Raw genomic sequence first — 17,819 nt, forward strand, 5'->3', positions numbered from 1 at the left:
GAGAGGCTGAAAGGCACAAAACTACAGACCTCTGGCTGGGACAAAGCTGGTACAAAGGTGGGACAACGTGGCTTTAGAGAGTGCCATGAAAATGAGTTTTTCAGCATTTGTTATGAACAGCAGCACAGGAGGATTTGGGGCTCAACATCTTGCATAACCCTGTAACACTCACTTGCTGAACATCATGGTCTGGTCATTTTCCCCTCTCCATATGTGGCTGCTGTACAGCTGCCTGATGGCTGCCCAATGGCTGCCTCTCATGTGCCAACCAGGCCACCCACCCTATTGTGATAGGAGCCACCACCAACGTTCTACCCACTGTGACATGGACACTGCATCCCCAGAGTGGTGCCAGGAGCTGGTGGCTGCCTGCAGTGACACAGCCATGGCATCACCAGGGGTAAGGCATCACTGTGACACAGCTATTATATCTCATCATTTGAGCAAGAAGAAATAATTACATAATGAAATAAGTAAATAGGGAAGGAAATTAAGTAACTGTAGCAGCAATTTAAGAACGGCAGCTTAGAAAAGGTTAAATGAAATTTAAAAGAAGCAAGTCCTATTCACTTCCCAATTGTGTTGCCTTGTGTTGCTGCGCGATGCTGAGAAATGTGGGCTTGAATGCTAAGTTCTGAAAGAAAAATGCTTCTTGTGTTGGCTGTAGGTAAAATTTCACACTAGGGTATTAAAGATGTGCATAAGGATGTCTCAGCATGAATGGCAAGACATACATCTCTGTTCCAGACACAAACAACACATTATGGAAAAGAGGAAACATAACCCCCATTTTTCAAGAAGGGAAAGAAAAGGAGACCCAGGGAACTGCAGGGCTATCAGTCTCACCTCTGTGCCTGGCAAGACCATAGAGCAGATCCTCCTGAAGGCCCTACTAAGGCACATGGAAAATAAAGATGAGGTGGTTGGTGGTAACCAACATGGCTTCACCAAGGGCAAACTGTGCCTGAGAAACTTGGTGGCCTTTATGATGGAGTTACAGCATCACTGGATAAAGGAGGAGCAGCTGATGTCATCTACCTGGATTTGTGCAAAGTGTTTGACACTGTCCTGCGTGACATCCAAGTCACCAAATTGGGGAAAAATGGATTTAATGGTTGGACAACTCACTGGACAAGGAATTGGCTGGATGTTCGCACTCAGAGAGCTGTGGTTCAAGTGAAGATTGGTGATGAGTGGTGTTCCTCAGATGAGTGCTGGGACTGGTACTATTTAACATCTTTGCAGGCGACATGGGCAGTGGGATTGAGTGCACCCTCAGCAAGTTTGCAGATGACACCAAGCTGAGTGGTGCAACTGACATGCTAGAGGGAAGGAATGCGATCCAGAAGGACTTGGACAGGCTTGAGAGGTGGGCCTATACCAACCTGATGAAGTTCAACAAGGCCAAGTGCAAGGTCCTGCATCCGGGTTGGGGCAATCTCAAGCACAGATAAAGGTTGGGCAGAGAGTGGCTTGAGAGCAGCCCTGAGGAGAAGGATTTGGAGTGTGGATTGATGAAAGATTCAACACGAGCCAGCAGTGTGCACTTGCAGCCCAGAAGACCAACCATATCCTGGGTTGCATCAAGAGAAGTGTGACCAGCAGGGTGAGGGAGCTGATTCTGCCCCTCTACTCTGCTCTTATGAGACCCTACCTGAAGTACTGCATCCAGTTTTGGAGCCCTTAACACAAGAATGACATGGAGTTGAACCAGGTCCAGAGGAGGGCCATGAAGAAGATCTGAGGGCTGGAGCACCTTCCCTACAAGGACAGGCTGAGAGAGTTGAGGCTCTTCGGCATGGAGAAGAAAAGGTTCCAGGGGGACCTTATCGCAGTCTTCCAATACCTGAAGAGAGCCTACAGGAAAGCTGGGGAGGGAGGAAAGCTGGGGAGGGAGGGCAGGTAGTGACAGGACAAGGTGAAATGGCTTTAAACTGGTAGAGGATAAATTCAGACTAGAAGCATTCAAAGTCTGGTTGGATGGGGCTTTGAGCAGCCTGGTCTAGAGGATGTGTCCCTGCCTATAGCAGAGGGGTTGGAACTAGACAATCTTAATGTTCCTTACCACCCTGACCATTCTATGATTCTATGATTTTGCAAGGGAATATCCTATGCTAAACAACTCCAGTTCGACACTGGAACAAAGTCCATCTCTTTGGCACTCGGCAAACTATCACAAGCTTAAATTGACAGGACAAGATGCAACAGACACAAACTAGAACACAGGAGGTTGCCTCTGACCATCAGGAAGCACTTCTGTGCTGTGTGAGCGATGGAATATAGGCACAAGTTAAGATTCCACAATAAAAATGCATTTTCTGTCACCAGATAGCTGTAGGAAAGAGTTTTTCCAGAGCTAATCTGGAAAATCTGACATAAGAAGAGGGATTGCCCTGACCCAAGTACAGCACCCTGCAGTTGGCCTTATTGAAACTCATCAGGTTTTCATGGCCCCACTTCTCCAGCCTGTTCAGGTCCCCCTGGATGGCTTCCCTTCCTTCCATTGTATCGACTGCATCGCTCAGCTCATCAGTGTCATCTGCAAACCTGCTGAGAATGCACTGAGATGCATGCTGAGATGCCAACACCTATGTCACTGATGAGGACGTTGAAGAGCACCAGTCCAAAGACTGACCCCTGAGGGACACCGCTTGTGACCAGCCTCCAACCTGTCACAGAACCATTGATCAGAACCCTTTGGCTGCAACCAGCCAGCCAATTCCTAATCCAACAAACAGTCCATCCTTCAAATCCACACCTCCCCAATTTAGAAAGAAGGATGTGGTGAGGGACCATGTCAGAGGCCTTGCAGAAGTCCAGGTAGATGATGTCCACCGCCCTTCCCCTGTCTGCCAAAGCTGTCACTTCATCATAGAAGGCCACCAGACTGGTCAGGCAAGATGTGATGAAGCCATGCTGACTGTCTTGAATCACCTCTTTATCTCATATGTGCCTTAACATAGCTTATAGGAGGATCTGCTCCATGATCTTCCCAGGCACAGACATGAGGCTCACCGGCCTGTAGTTCCCCGGGTCTTCCTTTCTCCCTTTCTTAAAAATGGGAGTAACGTTTCCCTTCTCCCAGTTACCAGGGACTTCACCAGACATCCATGATTTTTCAAATATGACGGAGAGCAGCTCAGCAACCATATAAGCCATCTCTTTCAGAACCCTAGGATGGATATCATCTGGCCCCATTGACTTACACACATTCAATTTCTTGAGGAGGACTCAGACTTGTTCCACTGTTACAGTGGGACAGACACCACTCCCCACGCCCTCACCTAAAGGCTCACAGTTCTGTCAGACACGGGAAGCCTGACCACCCGTAAAGACTGAGGCTAAAGCACTCACTGAGTACCTCAGCTTTTTCTATGTCTGAGGAAGCCAGCTCCCTGCTACCTTTCATCAGAGAGGGAACACTCTCCTTGGCCTGTCTCTTTCTGCCTATGTACTTGTAGAACCCCTCCTGCTATCTTTCACATCCCTCACCAAGTTCAGCTCCATCTGTGCCTTGGCTTTTCTAATCTTATCTCAACACACACAGACAAAAGCCCTGTATTCCTCCCAGAATACACAACCCTGCTTCCACTTTCTGTACATTTCCCTCTTTTCTCTCAGTTTAAGCTGCAGGTCCTTACACAGACATTACGGTTGCCTGCCTCCCCTGCTCGACTTCTGCTGAGGGCTGGAAAGCTGTTGCGCTCTCAGAAGGATGTCCTTAAAGAGCTGCCAGCTTTGTACCCATGCCCTTAAGGACATGCCCTTAAATTTCCCAGGGGATCCCACTCAGCAGTTCCTTGAACAGCTGGAAGTTTGCTCTCCTGAAGCACGGGGTCCTAGCTCTGCTTTTTGCCAGGCCCGCATTCTTGAAGATCACAAACTCACCAAGGCATGGTCACTACAGCCCAGGCTGCCTCCAATCTTAACCTCTCTAATGCTCTCCTCTGCATTAGTGAGCGCAGGTCCAGTAAGGCTTCACCTCGGGTTGGTCTATCTATTACTTGGACAAGGAAGTTGTCCTTGACAGACTCCAGGAATCTCCTGGATTGTCTGCCACCCACCATGCCACTATCCCAGCAGATATGCGGGTGGTTGAAATCCCCCATCAGGACAAGAGCCCACGAGAATGACACTTCCTGCAGCTGAAGCAAGAAGGTCTCATCAACAGCCTCCTCCTGATCAGGTGGCCTGTAGCAGACCCCAACCACTAGATGCCCTTTGCTGGACCGATTCTTGATTTTTAGCCACAAGCTCTTGACCTGATTGTGGCTGTTCCTCAGACACAGCTCTTCACAATCTATCCACTTCCTAACATAGAGGGCAACTCCGCCACCCCTCCTACCCTGTCTATCCCTTCTGAAAAGTCTGCAGTCCTCAATCAGGGTATTCCAGTCATGAGATTCATCCCACCATGTTTCCATGATAGCAATTAGGTCATACTTTCCCAATTGTGCCACGGTTTCTAACTCCTCCTGTTTATTTCCCATGCTGCATGCATTGGTATAGAGGCATTTCAGCTTAGTTACTGGCCTCATTGCCAGTAGCCCGCCCTGGTACCTCCAGGACAAGTCTGGGGTTTTCCTTTACCACCTCCCAAGGTGACGGTGTTCCCACACTCTTCTCTGTCACCTAGTACACCTCCTTCCCCCATCATATCTAGTTTAAAGCCCTGCTAACCAGCCCAGCCAGCTTGTTCCCAAGAATATTATAGCTCCAGAACTCCACTGTAACCAATGACTGCCTGGCTGATTTTCTGCTCTATTTAAAAATGAATTAGATTAAATATAGATGGATTTATTTGTCTTTTCAAACTTTGGTCCTTGTAATTTTGTTTTCCTTGCTTCAATGTCTGATTTTAAAGAGAAAATGCCCTGAACAGGGAGGAATTTGCTTTCTTTGTGGATAGAAGCCTGCAGCAAAAGTGCTATATAAAATACCAGCAATTATACAACAATGCCAAAGATCAAGTGTTGTATTTTCCACCTTTGAATTCACTTCCCCTTAACTGAAGGGGAAGTCACCCGAATATAATACTGCTACACAAAGCACAGATCTGTGTGAGGGCCAAATTTGCCAAGCTTTATATGCTATGAAGCCTCACTGAAGTTAAAATGGCACTACAACATTTACATCATAGTACAAAGATAGATAGTGTCCGTAATTAGTGTTTCAAGTACTTGAGTTGGTCTAAAATGGCACCACACTCATTCAATCCTCTAGACATACATATTCACTTTGTACTGAGCCACATATAACACAACATTACACACACAGGAACCACCACACTGGTCTTTGGTCATAAAATACAAAAGCACATTGCAGAAAATATGCCGGCCCTTTCCCCACAACACATGCTGATTCTGAACATCCACACTGCACACAGGATTTTGATTCCTACTTCACTGTTGCAACTTGTTGTGCCATGTTTTACCTGTTCGTGTATGAGGAGTTGGTAGTAAGATGTGTTTCTCACTCACCATTAACTTTTACAAACCCATATGACTACTGCTCCACAAAACAAGAAATATGAAAACGTGCAACATTCATTACAATTTAATAGTCTAACTGATTTGTAGTTGGCAACAGTTTGACTGTCACTCTCCTCTGTTCAGCTAAACTGGAAATAAAACACATTGTGTAGGCACTGTAAGTGCCATAGGAACAGGCCTTTTTTTGCTCTACAGTGTGAACTTTGGAAGGTGCCACTGGGTTCCTATGAATCAATGCAGGTGAAGAGACAAACTCGTGAGGAGGATACATAAGACACACACAACAGGAAATAGTCTTTCTAGGGTCATTACCAACTTCCAAGAGTTTTCACCAGAGCATACCACAGACTGTAATTCACCTCTGACTTTTTAAGATTTCCCTTCATACAACCAGAACCTACTTGAATAGTGCAGAACAGGCCTACAGGGCACCCACCAGACTGATACAGGCAAGGCATTTCTCTGCAGTTCCTCAATGGGGAACTGCACATTTGAAAACCTGAGAAACACTCCAATGAGATGTGACTGGAGCAGGTTACTGGTGGCAGGGATTAAATGACAGTTCAACACCTAACTAATTAGACGGGCTTCTATTGCTGTGACTTGCAGCAGCTACTGACACAATCTACCACATGCTAGAGTCCCTAAGGTGATGATGCTCCACATGGAGACTTAAAGATACACACAAGCATGTTTTTTATTCAATCTTGTTACTTATTATTAAGCATTAACTAGTAAGGATTATTTTTAGCTCTAAGGTTCAGTAGAGTCAGACTACAACGTGTGATTAATGCTGTCATACCTCCAGAGGAGATGACGTTCAGGCCTTCACAGACTGGTACAGGCACTGAATTTCCACTGAAATTCAGTGAGAGGTGGAAAAGCTTCACTACTGTTTGCAACTTTGGAAACTCTCTCAACACATTTCTCCTCTTTTCAAATAGAGGCATAAGGGAAGTCGACTGACACTGACACAGACCGAAAGGTACAGTCCTACAATATCAGTTTGCTAAAAAAAGGTGAAATATGTGCCTTACTGTGCATTCTACAAACATACCAACTTGAGGTGTAGTACTTCTGCTGCCTCTCTGAGTATGTGCCTATACATGCTCAGTGTTAATTGGCTAACTCCTATCACAAGTCTCCATCTCTGTACTTCTCACTGTAAGATTCAACAAGCAAGTTCTGAAATTATAAGCAGTTTTATTGTTTGGTTTTTAAATAACAAGTTTGGTTATGATACTGGTTTATTTAACCAGTATCATCCAGCTGCGAATCTTGTGACAATATATGCTTAACTGGACCAGCTGACACTACTTTTCCTTCCGATTGTTATTGTTAGACTATAAGTAGATGACAATCTTGAGAAACCAGTATGAATTAATAATTCATATAAATAAATCATCAATTTTCTTTAAAAAATGCAGTAATTCCCAATCTTGAAAGTATCATCACAGTTCCTGTGTTTTAAAATCTTCTCAAACTCCCAAGTTCTCCCATTTTCCCATTTTCACGCAAATATTCTTCTCATTCTTGACAGTTTGCAAGAAGAGATTTGCTCTGCAGTTTTAACTAGCTCCTCCTTTAACTGCAGGCAGCTATGTACAGCAAAAGAACAGCTATTACTGACAGGTATCTCCACTGCTCTCTGCAACCCTGCATCCCTTCTTTTTAAGGATACAATGGCAAAGCTGGATGGGAAAGTGCTCGTCGGCTTTGTTTCAGGTCTGGACGGCATCTGGCTTTCCCACAACAGGTAGGCACAAGCACAGAGTGCTCCTGAATGCATGAGACCTTGCCAGAGGCTCCAGCTACCAGTGACTGCTGCTGTCTCAGGCACAAGCATTTTCTACTGCCCGTGGCTCTTTGCCAAGCCTTAATTAAGACACTTCAGCGTGTCAGAGTGTTAACCCTCTAGTGCACCTACTTCTTCTCTAGAAGAAAAGAGGACATAAACATCTTCCTAGAAACAGCAGAGGAGCTTTCACAATGCCTATACTGTGAGGGCTCCAAACTTCCACACTTTTACACTGGCAATTCTATAAGTGAAGAGGAATTAACCAGATAGTTGGCAGCATTGTTTTTAACAGCATTTCTAAAACTGAATGAGCATTCCTCCTGCGTAAGTTTGGTATGCAGTGTTTATTCTCTTTCTAAGAGTATCAAATTTTCAAAAAGTTGTAATTTCTTTAACAAATTAAAGAAAGAAGAGGTTGCTGGAACTTTACCCCCAAGTGGTAATTTGTTGCATTTCTGAAGGCCGTACAACAGCAATCTTTTCATTACAGAATTGAGTGGTATTTCTGTATTACCAGAGATGAAACAGAAAAACGGTATTTGCTGATCTATCAATATCATCTATTGGTTGCATGCAAAGAACAACAACTTCTAAGCTGAATAGGGGGAAGCTGTGACAATAGTCAGAGGGGGTTAAAGGAAGCTCATGTCAAGGCTGACTTACACCGATTGTAATCTACATTTTCATGTTCCAAAAGCCTGTTTAGCCACTGCATCCTGCCTATATACAGAAACCTCCCCTAATGAAAAGCAGTGCAAATCACAATGTGACTAAGTGATGAAATAAGTTCATTCTAATAACTGGGAAAAAATAGCTTAACCTGAATGTGAGAAATGTCTGCATGCAGTAAAACCAATACTGACAAGCGAACTGTTTGAATGTTTTTAGACTTATAAAAACATAGAAAAGTTAGTTAACTAGCCAACTACCTTCATTTTACAGAGTATCACAAGACATCTGAAGCTGGCTTTAATCACTTTGGATTTTATACGGTCTAAATGAGGTAGTTTGTAATCCAACTCCACTTCTTTGCTCTTACTATGCATTAGCTCCCAGGTTAGGAAAAACAAACCATACTCATCTGATCAAAGTTTCCCTTTTTCGAAGTAAAATTCTCTGCCTTAGACAGTACGTTAACAACAAAAATGCCTGATCCTCCCTCTATCTGTTTTACTGTAAATCAAACATCTGAGCTCTTCAATTCAACATATCCAGAAAAGGACACGTTACATCAATGTGCTCATAGCTTTTCTCATCATTACATTACATTACATTGTTAGTTCCATTAACTAAAATAAACTACCTAGCGGATTCATCTGCACTTTGAGTTCACAGCACCACAAATCATTTTCTATAGGCTGTACAAAGACAACTCCTAGAAAGAGCACTGACAACAGATTGGCCTTAATCTACAGGTATTTTCCATTCTTGCTACCATACCTTTACCGCTGTGATCCACAGAAGCTGTGATCCACTGGAAAAGAGCTGTCCCACACTGTACGCTATTTCCAGAACTCAAAAGGTATGACCTCTAATATATTTTTAGAATGGTTATTTCAGTTTCCATAAAGTTATTCTGAACTCACAGGTGCAATGCGTGTGCCAAGTATACTGCTGTTTTTACACACAGCTTACAATATCCTGGGGCCCTTTGTAGAAACAAGCCAACTAATTTATGTTAGAAACATTTTTTTCCCCCTTTTTTCCTGCTTTGATTCACACTTTATTTTCTTTCTAAGAAAGACAGACAAATCATGCCCATTTAGTTTCTGGCTACGTATGCATCATATATAAATGGTACATGCATACGCATCATATTTTGGGTTGACTTTAACAGAAGGTACACTAGTTTCAGAAAGAATATCATTCATTTTCACTTCCAGTGTGCAAAGAGATACTGATAGACAGACTGCCATGTAGCATCATGATTGAAGGCTCACACAGGCAAACTCAAAATAAAATCGAAAAAAATATATATTAAAATTTAATTATTATCTAATCCACTATACTAACAACTTAAAACAAAACAAAACAAGCAGAATTCTTCATACAAGGCACATTAAATTTTTATTGGCTTTTCATCTGATAGATGCTACTACCATGAAATGTAAAGGAAACGCTGCCAAGTGATGATCGGAGAAATACTGTTTCCTATTTAACAGTAAATACTTCAAGCATTATCATCTCCAAGAAAAAAAGAAGCATAACTAATTCCAACTGAAATTTGTTATGTCTATTTGTCTGTTTTTAATTCTGTAAGCTACCACTGCTCCAAGAAAATGAATTAGATCAATGAAGTTACTAAGGATTTTTCATCTGGGGAAAACCTAAGAGCCCATACTGAGGTTGTTGTCTAAGATATGGGGGCAGGAGGTTAAATTAGCACATTGCATGTCATCAGGAAACCTGTTTGTTTCTGATTCTCAACCAAGCAATCAGTCTTCAGCGAGTATGTGAGAAGTCTGCATTCTCTGCTGTCTAAAACTGTAAGAATTTTGTCTATAATGCCTTGTTTGTTGAAGCAGGAAACTACACTACCATGATTACTTACATATTACTGCCTCAGTGCTCCAAACCATTGAGCACAGTTATTTCTACACTCCTTTTTCGACCCTTCTTTCACTATATGAACCTTTCAAAGGTACAAGAATCCCACTGTGATTAACATGAATTTTGGTGAGTCCAAGGATACATCTGAAAACAAGAAATCGTCTTCACCTTTTTGAAAAATACAGTTTGTAACTTCTTTTAAATTACCTGAAGAGTCAGAATACCTGAGATTTTGCAGGATGCACATGGCATCCAAATTTGAGCACCTAAGTTAAAACTCTGCTGACATTTTGCATAAAAGGCAAATAAGGGAAACATACAAACAAACCAAAACTAATCACAAAGCTCTTACTCTTTGTTGAGAATTTTCAAATTCGTCTTGGCATTTTACGTTTGGAGTGAAACAGGTGGGTTTTTTTAGACATGAAGTATTTTAAAGAGCGGAAGACATTTACATATTTAGGATTAATCCTCAGTATCATATATGTCCTCTATAGAGTTGAGAAGAATACTGTTTTAGACACACTGAGTCCATTACATAAATATTCTTTGGTCTCTCCTCACAGCAGGAAAAAAAAAAAAAGAAAAAAAAACAGTAGATGATGAAAAAGAAATCCTCTATTTTGAATATTTTCTTTCTTTAACTAAAGAAATGAGTGAGTGGTTTAGGAGACAGCTACAAAAGTGGGGAAAAACAACTTACTGTCTAGTATTTTTATAACATTATAAACCTATGTGAGAACGCATAAATAAAAACAAGAAAAAAAGAGAATATAAATAGACCAGGTACATCCTAGAAAAGTCTACAGGGAAGTCTATAGTCTTATTCCTTTCTACAGGAATGAGTAATGAACACCTTAGAGTAATATAATTGTGATGATTCAAGAATAACCAGCAATATCTCTTGCTGGTAGATGGATTTGCTCTTTCCTTGTTCTAAGATGCTAAGCCTAAACTATTTTGGATGCATTTTGGCTTTTTCACCATTGCTTCTTCCCTGTGAATGAAGAGCCAATCTGCCACTCAGGACCAGCAAATTCACTTTTGCAGGAGCAAGTTTCACACTCTGAGTGATTGCAGTCTTCCTACAGTGATGAAGGACTATATACTTTTGCCATAATGCTGATTTGAAGTATCTGCTCTCCCTGTTGCATTACATTCCAGGTTGCAACAGCTCTTCTAAATAATTAGATGCTAAGGACCAGCACTAGACACAATCACAAACAGAAGCAAACCAGTGATTCCTGCAAGAGAGGGCTGGAAATGGGGGTTTACTGACTGCCCTGCTGTCAGGGCACTGCAGCTCGCAGCTCTGATGTGTCACAGAGGACACCTACATGGGGAGCATTTCCCTCTCCCATATTTTCCATAGTGGTTGTTGTCTATCCCACCACAGAAAGTTGCATGGTGTTCTAATAATTATGTATGTCGTGCTGGGAGCTTTTCCTTTTCTTCCAGCAGAAGGAGGACAGGGGGAGGAGAGGATGTGTCAGACCAATTTACATGCAAATCCTGCGCCTCCGCTCCAAAGCACTTTAAAAGCACAGTTGTCCAAAAATAATATATGCCCAGCAATGTCTTATTGCCTTTGTACACTTTTGAGATGTTGGCCAGTGATGATAAAGCTTGTTAACTGCAAATTCTGGCAACATGGCCTCTAAGGACCACAGCTATTGTGAGCAACTTGATAAGAAGAAATCATTAGTTACTGTGTTTGCAGAGCTGTACCACACAGGCATTCTGGAAGACATGACTACAGAAAATTTTATACTCTTCTGGTGTGAAACAACTTGATAATATCTGCATGGGGAGCCCAGCTATGCTATGTGGACAACCACAGGTGGAAGGCAGCAGAAACACACTAGCAACAGTGACTGGCCTTCTGTTGGCCTACATGAGTAAATATCCACCTCGCTGCTCTGCCACTTTTGTTAAACCACCCTGTTTCCAGGTAATACCGAAGCTCAGCACTGGGGAGCACACAGCACGTTCCTCCAAGGCAGCACCCCAATGCTAGCAGCTGCAGCTGTGACTGGGGAAGCACCTCAGCCAACAACACGGCAGCCCAGTGGGGTGGGAGGTGCAAGCTGCCAGGCACAGCTCACTCAGCACCACGGCTGTATGGCACCACGGTGAGGCCTCCCACCGCCCAGCAGCACTTCAGCTCCTCAACAAACAAAATCACAACACCGTTGTTGTATGTGCTACTCTGTATTAACTATCTACTAGCAGAGAAAAATAACTCTTTTTTTTAAGTGTTTTAAGTTAAGCAAATCCTTGGGCTTCCATGAATGGAACACCAAGAACTTTGCTCATTTAGCATTAACAGCCAAGAAGACACTACTGTTCTTCCAACTTCGTTTTTAAGCTCGTAAGACTGTAATCTTGTTAGTACCCAGTAAGAAAAAATTAAACAGTTAGTTACAGAAGAAAGCCCTAAAATATTAAAAACATGATTTCTTTAAAGCTGGAAAAAAAAATTAAATGCCACAAATTGAAATTTTCATTATGTGTGAGCTAGTCAAAAAGGTTTTTTGCAGTCTGAAGCCATGACTTTCACTCTTGGCAAACGAGTTTGAGTGAGTAACCTGAAAGATATGTGAAGACAATCACTGTATTTTAAAATATTCTATTTTAAAAGAGCACAAGAAGTAATACATTTTATATTTATGTGTGGCTTTATTTAAATAAAGCAGACATGACTGCTTTGAACACTAGCTGTGAGACATATGGCTGCACAGAGCATACAGGCACTGAGTATGTAAAGCAGGCAAATGTTTGTACAAGTGTCAAAGCATGTCGTGATCCTACTGAGAACCTGATTGATCACAATCCTGAATGGCCCATTTTTAGTTCAAGGAGAAGAATCCTCACCTTTCAACTACTATCAGGGTTACTGCATGCCCCAGCACAGAAGAACTCGTAGATCTAAAGGCTGATAAACAGGAATATTTAGCACCATTTTTATAATGAACTCAAAACTCTAAGCAAAGACAGACCTTCAAATCCAAGTTTGTCCCATGGTGAGAAAAGAAAAAAATGGAGAGAGAACCTGCTGCATTGATTCTTTTAAAAGAGTGATTCTAAACTGCTGCAAAATGTTTTTGTTCTTTAGCTTAAATGACAGCAAAGCATGTTAGATGTAGACTAACCTACTCCAGCCATACATTAGTCCTTCCCACTGGCTTACCGTAACCCACAGGTTTAGTGAAATGCACCACTGATAATTGACATGCACATCAGACCAAAGCCTAGCATACTCTTAATACATCTTGCAGAAGCAAAGGAATATTTCAAGAACCTTCATCTTATAGCAATGTGTAATTCAAGTAAGGGAAAGACCGAAAAGGGGATATTGTGTGTTCTGCCACGCATCACTGCTGCTTTGTGTCCCCACAACGCTGGCAGCCATGGGCAGCGATGCACTGCCAAGCAGAGGCTCACCACTTGTTTACAGAGCTCTGTCTGGAGGAAGCAGGGAGCATTTCATTCCCATCTCCAGCAGACCTTTCAAGGCAGCTGCCAAGAACACTCTCGAAAGGCTTCAGAGAGAGAGCAAACTCCAGTATTTTATTCACTGAAGAGACTGGTGTGGTGCTGGGCACTCTGAAGAGGAGTGAGAGGCAGTAAGCACTACTCTATTCAAAGGGTTAAAATGTTTTCACAGACTTTCAAATGTCAAAGTCATAGGAAAATGTCCATGAATTCAAAGTGAAGGACAGATTAGCAATCAACACATAATTACCTTTCAGATTATGATCTCTACACAAATATTTGACACAATAAATGACAAATAAATTAAACTAGTATGCTCTATTTCTGTATGATATATGGAAAAGTCCTAAATGTTTGGTTGGGATTTCATGCTGTAGAGGGCTACAGTTTCAATGCTTTAATTTTTAAAATCAATACTTAATTAGTTCCAGGGGGTTTCAGAACTGTTAAACAAGTACACTGTGCGTTTCAATACAGCCGTGTTTCATGTAGACCCATACCAGTTGTGAAACTGGTTCATGAGATCCCATTATCTTCGGAAGAGCCCACGAGCTAATATGAAAATAAAGACTAGAACAAGAGGTTTCAGAGAAAACTAATAAACAATCCTTCCTTCCTTCTTATAAAATCATTAATAGAAGTAAAATTGCGTAAGCACTTTTCCACTTAAACTACCACTGTGCAGTCACCAACACTGATAAGTGAGATACAAGCTTCACTGTACCCAATGGTTACTTCTCTACCTTTAGAGTCGTACTCCAATTTCTCAGTTCAGTGGCTATGTGTTCATGCACTGTGACCAAATTATGTGCACATCCCTGTGTCATCGGAGGCTGCCAAGTCTCAAAGCAGTTCAGTAAAAAAAAAAAAAATCTCTGCTATTTTTCAGAACAATTCCTTCAGGATTTGGAGGACCTGGGAGGTGGGGCATTATTTTTCACCCATGCTGGGTGGCTGGATATGCAGTTCTTAAGATAAAAATAATAAATTGTTTTGAAATGCTAAAAAAAGGAAAACACAAAAATTGCCTCCTGACAATCAGCACAAAAGCGAGAAGTGAAAACCTTTGTTTTGCTAGAAAAGGAGTCCCATGATTGACTATCACCATACTCGATATGTCAGTGTCCACAAAGCACAGAAACTTGCAGCACTGCCTGGCTGCTGCCATTCCCAACCTGCTGACACAGCCCCAGCAGCAGTGACCACACAGACTCCACAATTTATTAGGGCAAGTTTTAACAGCTACCAAGTACTCTCAGAATAGCAGTACTCTTTTCTTTTTAATAAATGAGTATTTTGAATATGAATACTTTATGTATTCTGCATTTCCTCCAGCACAGCAGCAATACCTGCCAAAGATTTTTAATTTAATTTTGACTATTTGGGAAACACAGGCAAGGAAAAACAACAGCAGGGGCTGTGCTGTCAGCAGCTCTTTACACAGTATGGGTAATTGCTTACAACCTAGGTGTTGCTACAGTGCTTCTATTATCTCTGCTTCTTCCACAAGAACATTTGATACAAAAATTATATTCAATTTCTATTCCCACTCTAGTCCCACACAAACGCACGTAAAAACAAAGGCAGCAACAACTGTGTTACTTTGTTTGCATATTAGTGAACAGAAAAGGAAAGAAAATGACTCAAATAACAGGCATGTAATAGAATGCCATTTTTATCTATAAATAACATTTTTAAATTCAGATCTGCAGAACTGTCTAATATTAGCAAAGAAGCCGAAACCCTTACACAGCTTGGAAACACTCAGCATTACAAGATTCACCCCTCCTACTGGAATTTACCTGCCTTTGTGCCCACGTTGGATAACGGCAGGTGAATAGGCTGACAAGGAGTTACAGAAAGTGACAGTGGAAGAAAAGCACCTTTCAGGGATTCTGTGTGTAGGAGTAACTGACAGAGTTAATTTTATCAGTCTTTCTGGCTTATTCCAAATGGCAGTCAACACCCACAGCTCTTGCTGATGAAACAGCCCCCTCCGTACAGCTGACTGCAAATACAAATGCACGACTGAAGCATCAGTGGCATGCCTGCTCAGTCATACAGACAGATTTCTATCAAGTTGTTATCTTAGAATTGCAGAACAGCTCATGTTGGAAGACATCTCTGAAAATAGTCTGGCCCAAACCCTGCTCATCCAGACCATGCTGCCCAGGACCATGTCCAGGTGTTTTCTGGATCTCCAAGGAGACTCCTCTCTGGGTAACCAGCGTTCTAGCAGCCACACAGCACAGAATTGATCCCTGTGTTCAGAGTGAGCCACTGTGTGCCAGTGTGTGCCCACGATCTGTGCCTCTCGTCCTGGCACTGAGCACCACTGAACAAAGCCTGGCCCCATCCTCTCAGTACTCTGCTTTCCATTATTGATGGATACTGATGAGATTCCTGAGCCTCCTCTTCTCCAGGCTGAACAGTGCCGGCTCACTCAGCCTCATCTCACATTAGAGGTGCTCCAGGCTCTTCATCATTTTCATGGCTTTTCTCTGGACTCTCTCCTCCAGTAGCTCCACATTTCTCTTGAAAAACACAGTATGAAGCCAAAAAAACTAAAGAATTCAAAAAGAAACTGGAATAAAATCACAAACAAAACAACAAAAAAGCCCAACTTTATTATTATGATTTGTGGGAGGCTCGACTCATGGTTTCTGAACGTGACGTTGATCTATCACCTTCAGAACACTCCCCTGGCTGTGTTAATCCCCTTCTCAGACTCTCTGACTGTATCTATTCTAGAGGGATGAATAATGACCACTCCTCGGCTTAGTGTTATATGATAGCATTAATTTTCCTGAGTAGGATTTACATTATATGAAGACTTATAATTCACATTTGGTCCTAGAAGTAATTAATTCAATTTCTCAACCTATAAACTAAATAGCTTGTGTCTCTGGGCAAGCCTACACCTCTCCACGGGTTGCAATGCAGAGATCATGAGCCAGATGAGGTAAAACTGGCTGCCAAACTGCAAAGGAAAGGCCACAGAAGCACAGCACTGCAGCTGAGCCTGCTGTGCTAACACGAGGGCTGAGAGCACAAGCACACACAGCCTAGTACAGCAGGTAGGCTGCTCCTGTAAGCTGGAGCTTCTCCTTCACCTGCACTACAGGAATGGAAGAGACTGATCAGGACTTAAGCCAGGGACACATGAACATTGATCTGTTGTGTGCTGAGTAAAGCATAGCCCTTTGTGCTCCAGGAGTACACAGCACCTACCAGCACTGCCAGAGTCCCTCATGCTGGGGGGGATGGGGTTTTCAGCAGGAACCACAACCTTCTGCATCTGGAGCAGTCGAGATTCCTACAGCCTTACCAGGCTATTGAGGAAATTAATTGTACTTCACTTAAGGTATTTCAGGAAGAGACTCACTCTCCAAATGCAAGGCTTTCTCAGAGCACTGAAAGACAATAATTTCCAAATGGGTTCCATAAAGAGATTTAAGCCACTTAATCTCAGAACGAAATACTAGAAACAATTTTAATTCTTCTGCCAAATGATGAGTTTGTAATTCTGGTTTCTATAGTTTCTGACGTCCAATCTCTGAATTGGAGCAAAAGAGAGTTAACCTACCTCACCTCCTACAGACAATATTCAGGCGTTCCAATGCAGAAGTCCATTTCCCAAGCTCTATTTTCTATCGTGTGTGTGTGTGCACGTCCACATATGAGAAAATGTGTGGCTTAATGAGTATTTACAGCTTTGACACAGCCAGAAAAGCCCCAGGCCTCCTATGAACTGCTTTGTTCTCCCAAGACATTTTATACAGCATATTCCATCTCCCATTTATCACGGTGCCCTGGGAAGACAGAACTGGCACGCTTTCACCAGTGAATGCTGGAGTTTTTTTGGGTTTGGGTTTTGGGGCTTTTTGTTTGCCTGTTTGCTTGCTTTGTTTTTGGTTTGTTCCTCCAGAGACCATCAAATCTCATAACTCTCTGCTACTTTAAACTAATGTAAGAATTACTGTCAGAAAACAAAGACAGAAAGTGATTTGCAAGACAGCATGCACTGCTGTGGAAGTAATCCTGGGTCCATGCTGAACTGTTCTTTTCGTAAGCAACACCTGTCTCATGCTATTATTACATTAACCAAAGCCAAAAGTATCTATCCGTGATGAAAAAATTTGCAGTCCAAAAAGAAGTTTACAGACAGTGGGCTCCAGGAACTCTGGCAGCACAGTCTTGTGTATTACAGAATCACACAAAGCCAGCACCTCAATTTGGGGTTGAGTACAACCACCAAAGAAGGATCTGCAGTGGGTGGCAAAAGCAGTCACAATTGTAAAGTAACCAAGCAAATAATAAGCTTGTCCATAGGGGATAGAAATGCTATAATTTCAGAATTGCACGCTGCCATAAATAAGTGAGAGGTTATTTACTGAAGCACACAGACTAGGTTTGCAATCACATGGCTATTCTGTGTGCATGCTTTTGAAAAGAAAGCTGAAATTGTTCGACAGCAGACACAG

At 42.3% G+C, this 17,819-nt stretch overlaps 2 protein-coding genes and 1 long non-coding RNA gene across 14 annotated transcripts in view; 1 reads left to right on the forward strand and 2 right to left on the reverse strand.

The window, feature by feature from the left end:
* Positions 1–837, reverse strand: part of LOC116227560 (uncharacterized) — a 29,928-nt gene extending 29,091 nt beyond the window's left edge. For 3 of the 7 annotated variants that reach the window (XR_016465227.1, XR_016465229.1, XR_016465230.1), the window contains exon 1: positions 173–329. This is a non-coding gene — a long non-coding RNA (uncharacterized LOC116227560). Of the gene's footprint in view, positions 1–172 lie in introns of all 7 variants that reach the window. The other 4 variants (XR_016465226.1, XR_016465228.1, XR_016465225.1 and 1 more) reach the window with 3 other exon arrangements.
* The window catches only part of MRPS28 (mitochondrial ribosomal protein S28), a 70,940-nt gene that overhangs the window by 29,389 nt on the left and 23,732 nt on the right, over positions 1–17,819 (reverse strand). The gene's annotated exons all lie outside the window — the stretch shown is intronic.
* LOC116227561 (uncharacterized) lies at positions 327–11,873 on the forward strand. 6 transcript variants are annotated; one of them, XR_004166599.2, is made up of 5 exons: positions 328–400; positions 7,169–7,248; positions 8,233–8,293; positions 8,706–8,812; positions 9,380–11,820. XR_004166599.2 is itself a non-coding variant. In XM_090137746.1 (5 exons), exons 1-5 carry the CDS (start codon positions 386–388, stop codon positions 11,855–11,857), a joined length of 309 nt encoding a protein of 102 aa, XP_089993872.1. In that variant the 5' UTR covers positions 381–385; the 3' UTR covers positions 11,858–11,873. The 6 variants fall into 6 exon arrangements, 2 of the variants coding, with proteins under 2 accessions (XP_089993872.1, XP_089993873.1); XM_090137746.1 differs by lacking the exon at positions 8,233–8,293 and adding an exon at positions 6,437–6,477 and having other exon boundaries at positions 381–400; positions 11,792–11,873; XM_090137747.1 differs by lacking the exon at positions 8,233–8,293 and adding an exon at positions 6,437–6,477 and having other exon boundaries at positions 381–400.

Source organism: Phasianus colchicus, chromosome 3, assembly GCF_987193195.1.
Source record: "Phasianus colchicus chromosome 3, bPhaCol1.hap1.1, whole genome shotgun sequence".
NCBI classification, from domain to species: Eukaryota; Metazoa; Chordata; class Aves; order Galliformes; family Phasianidae; genus Phasianus; species Phasianus colchicus.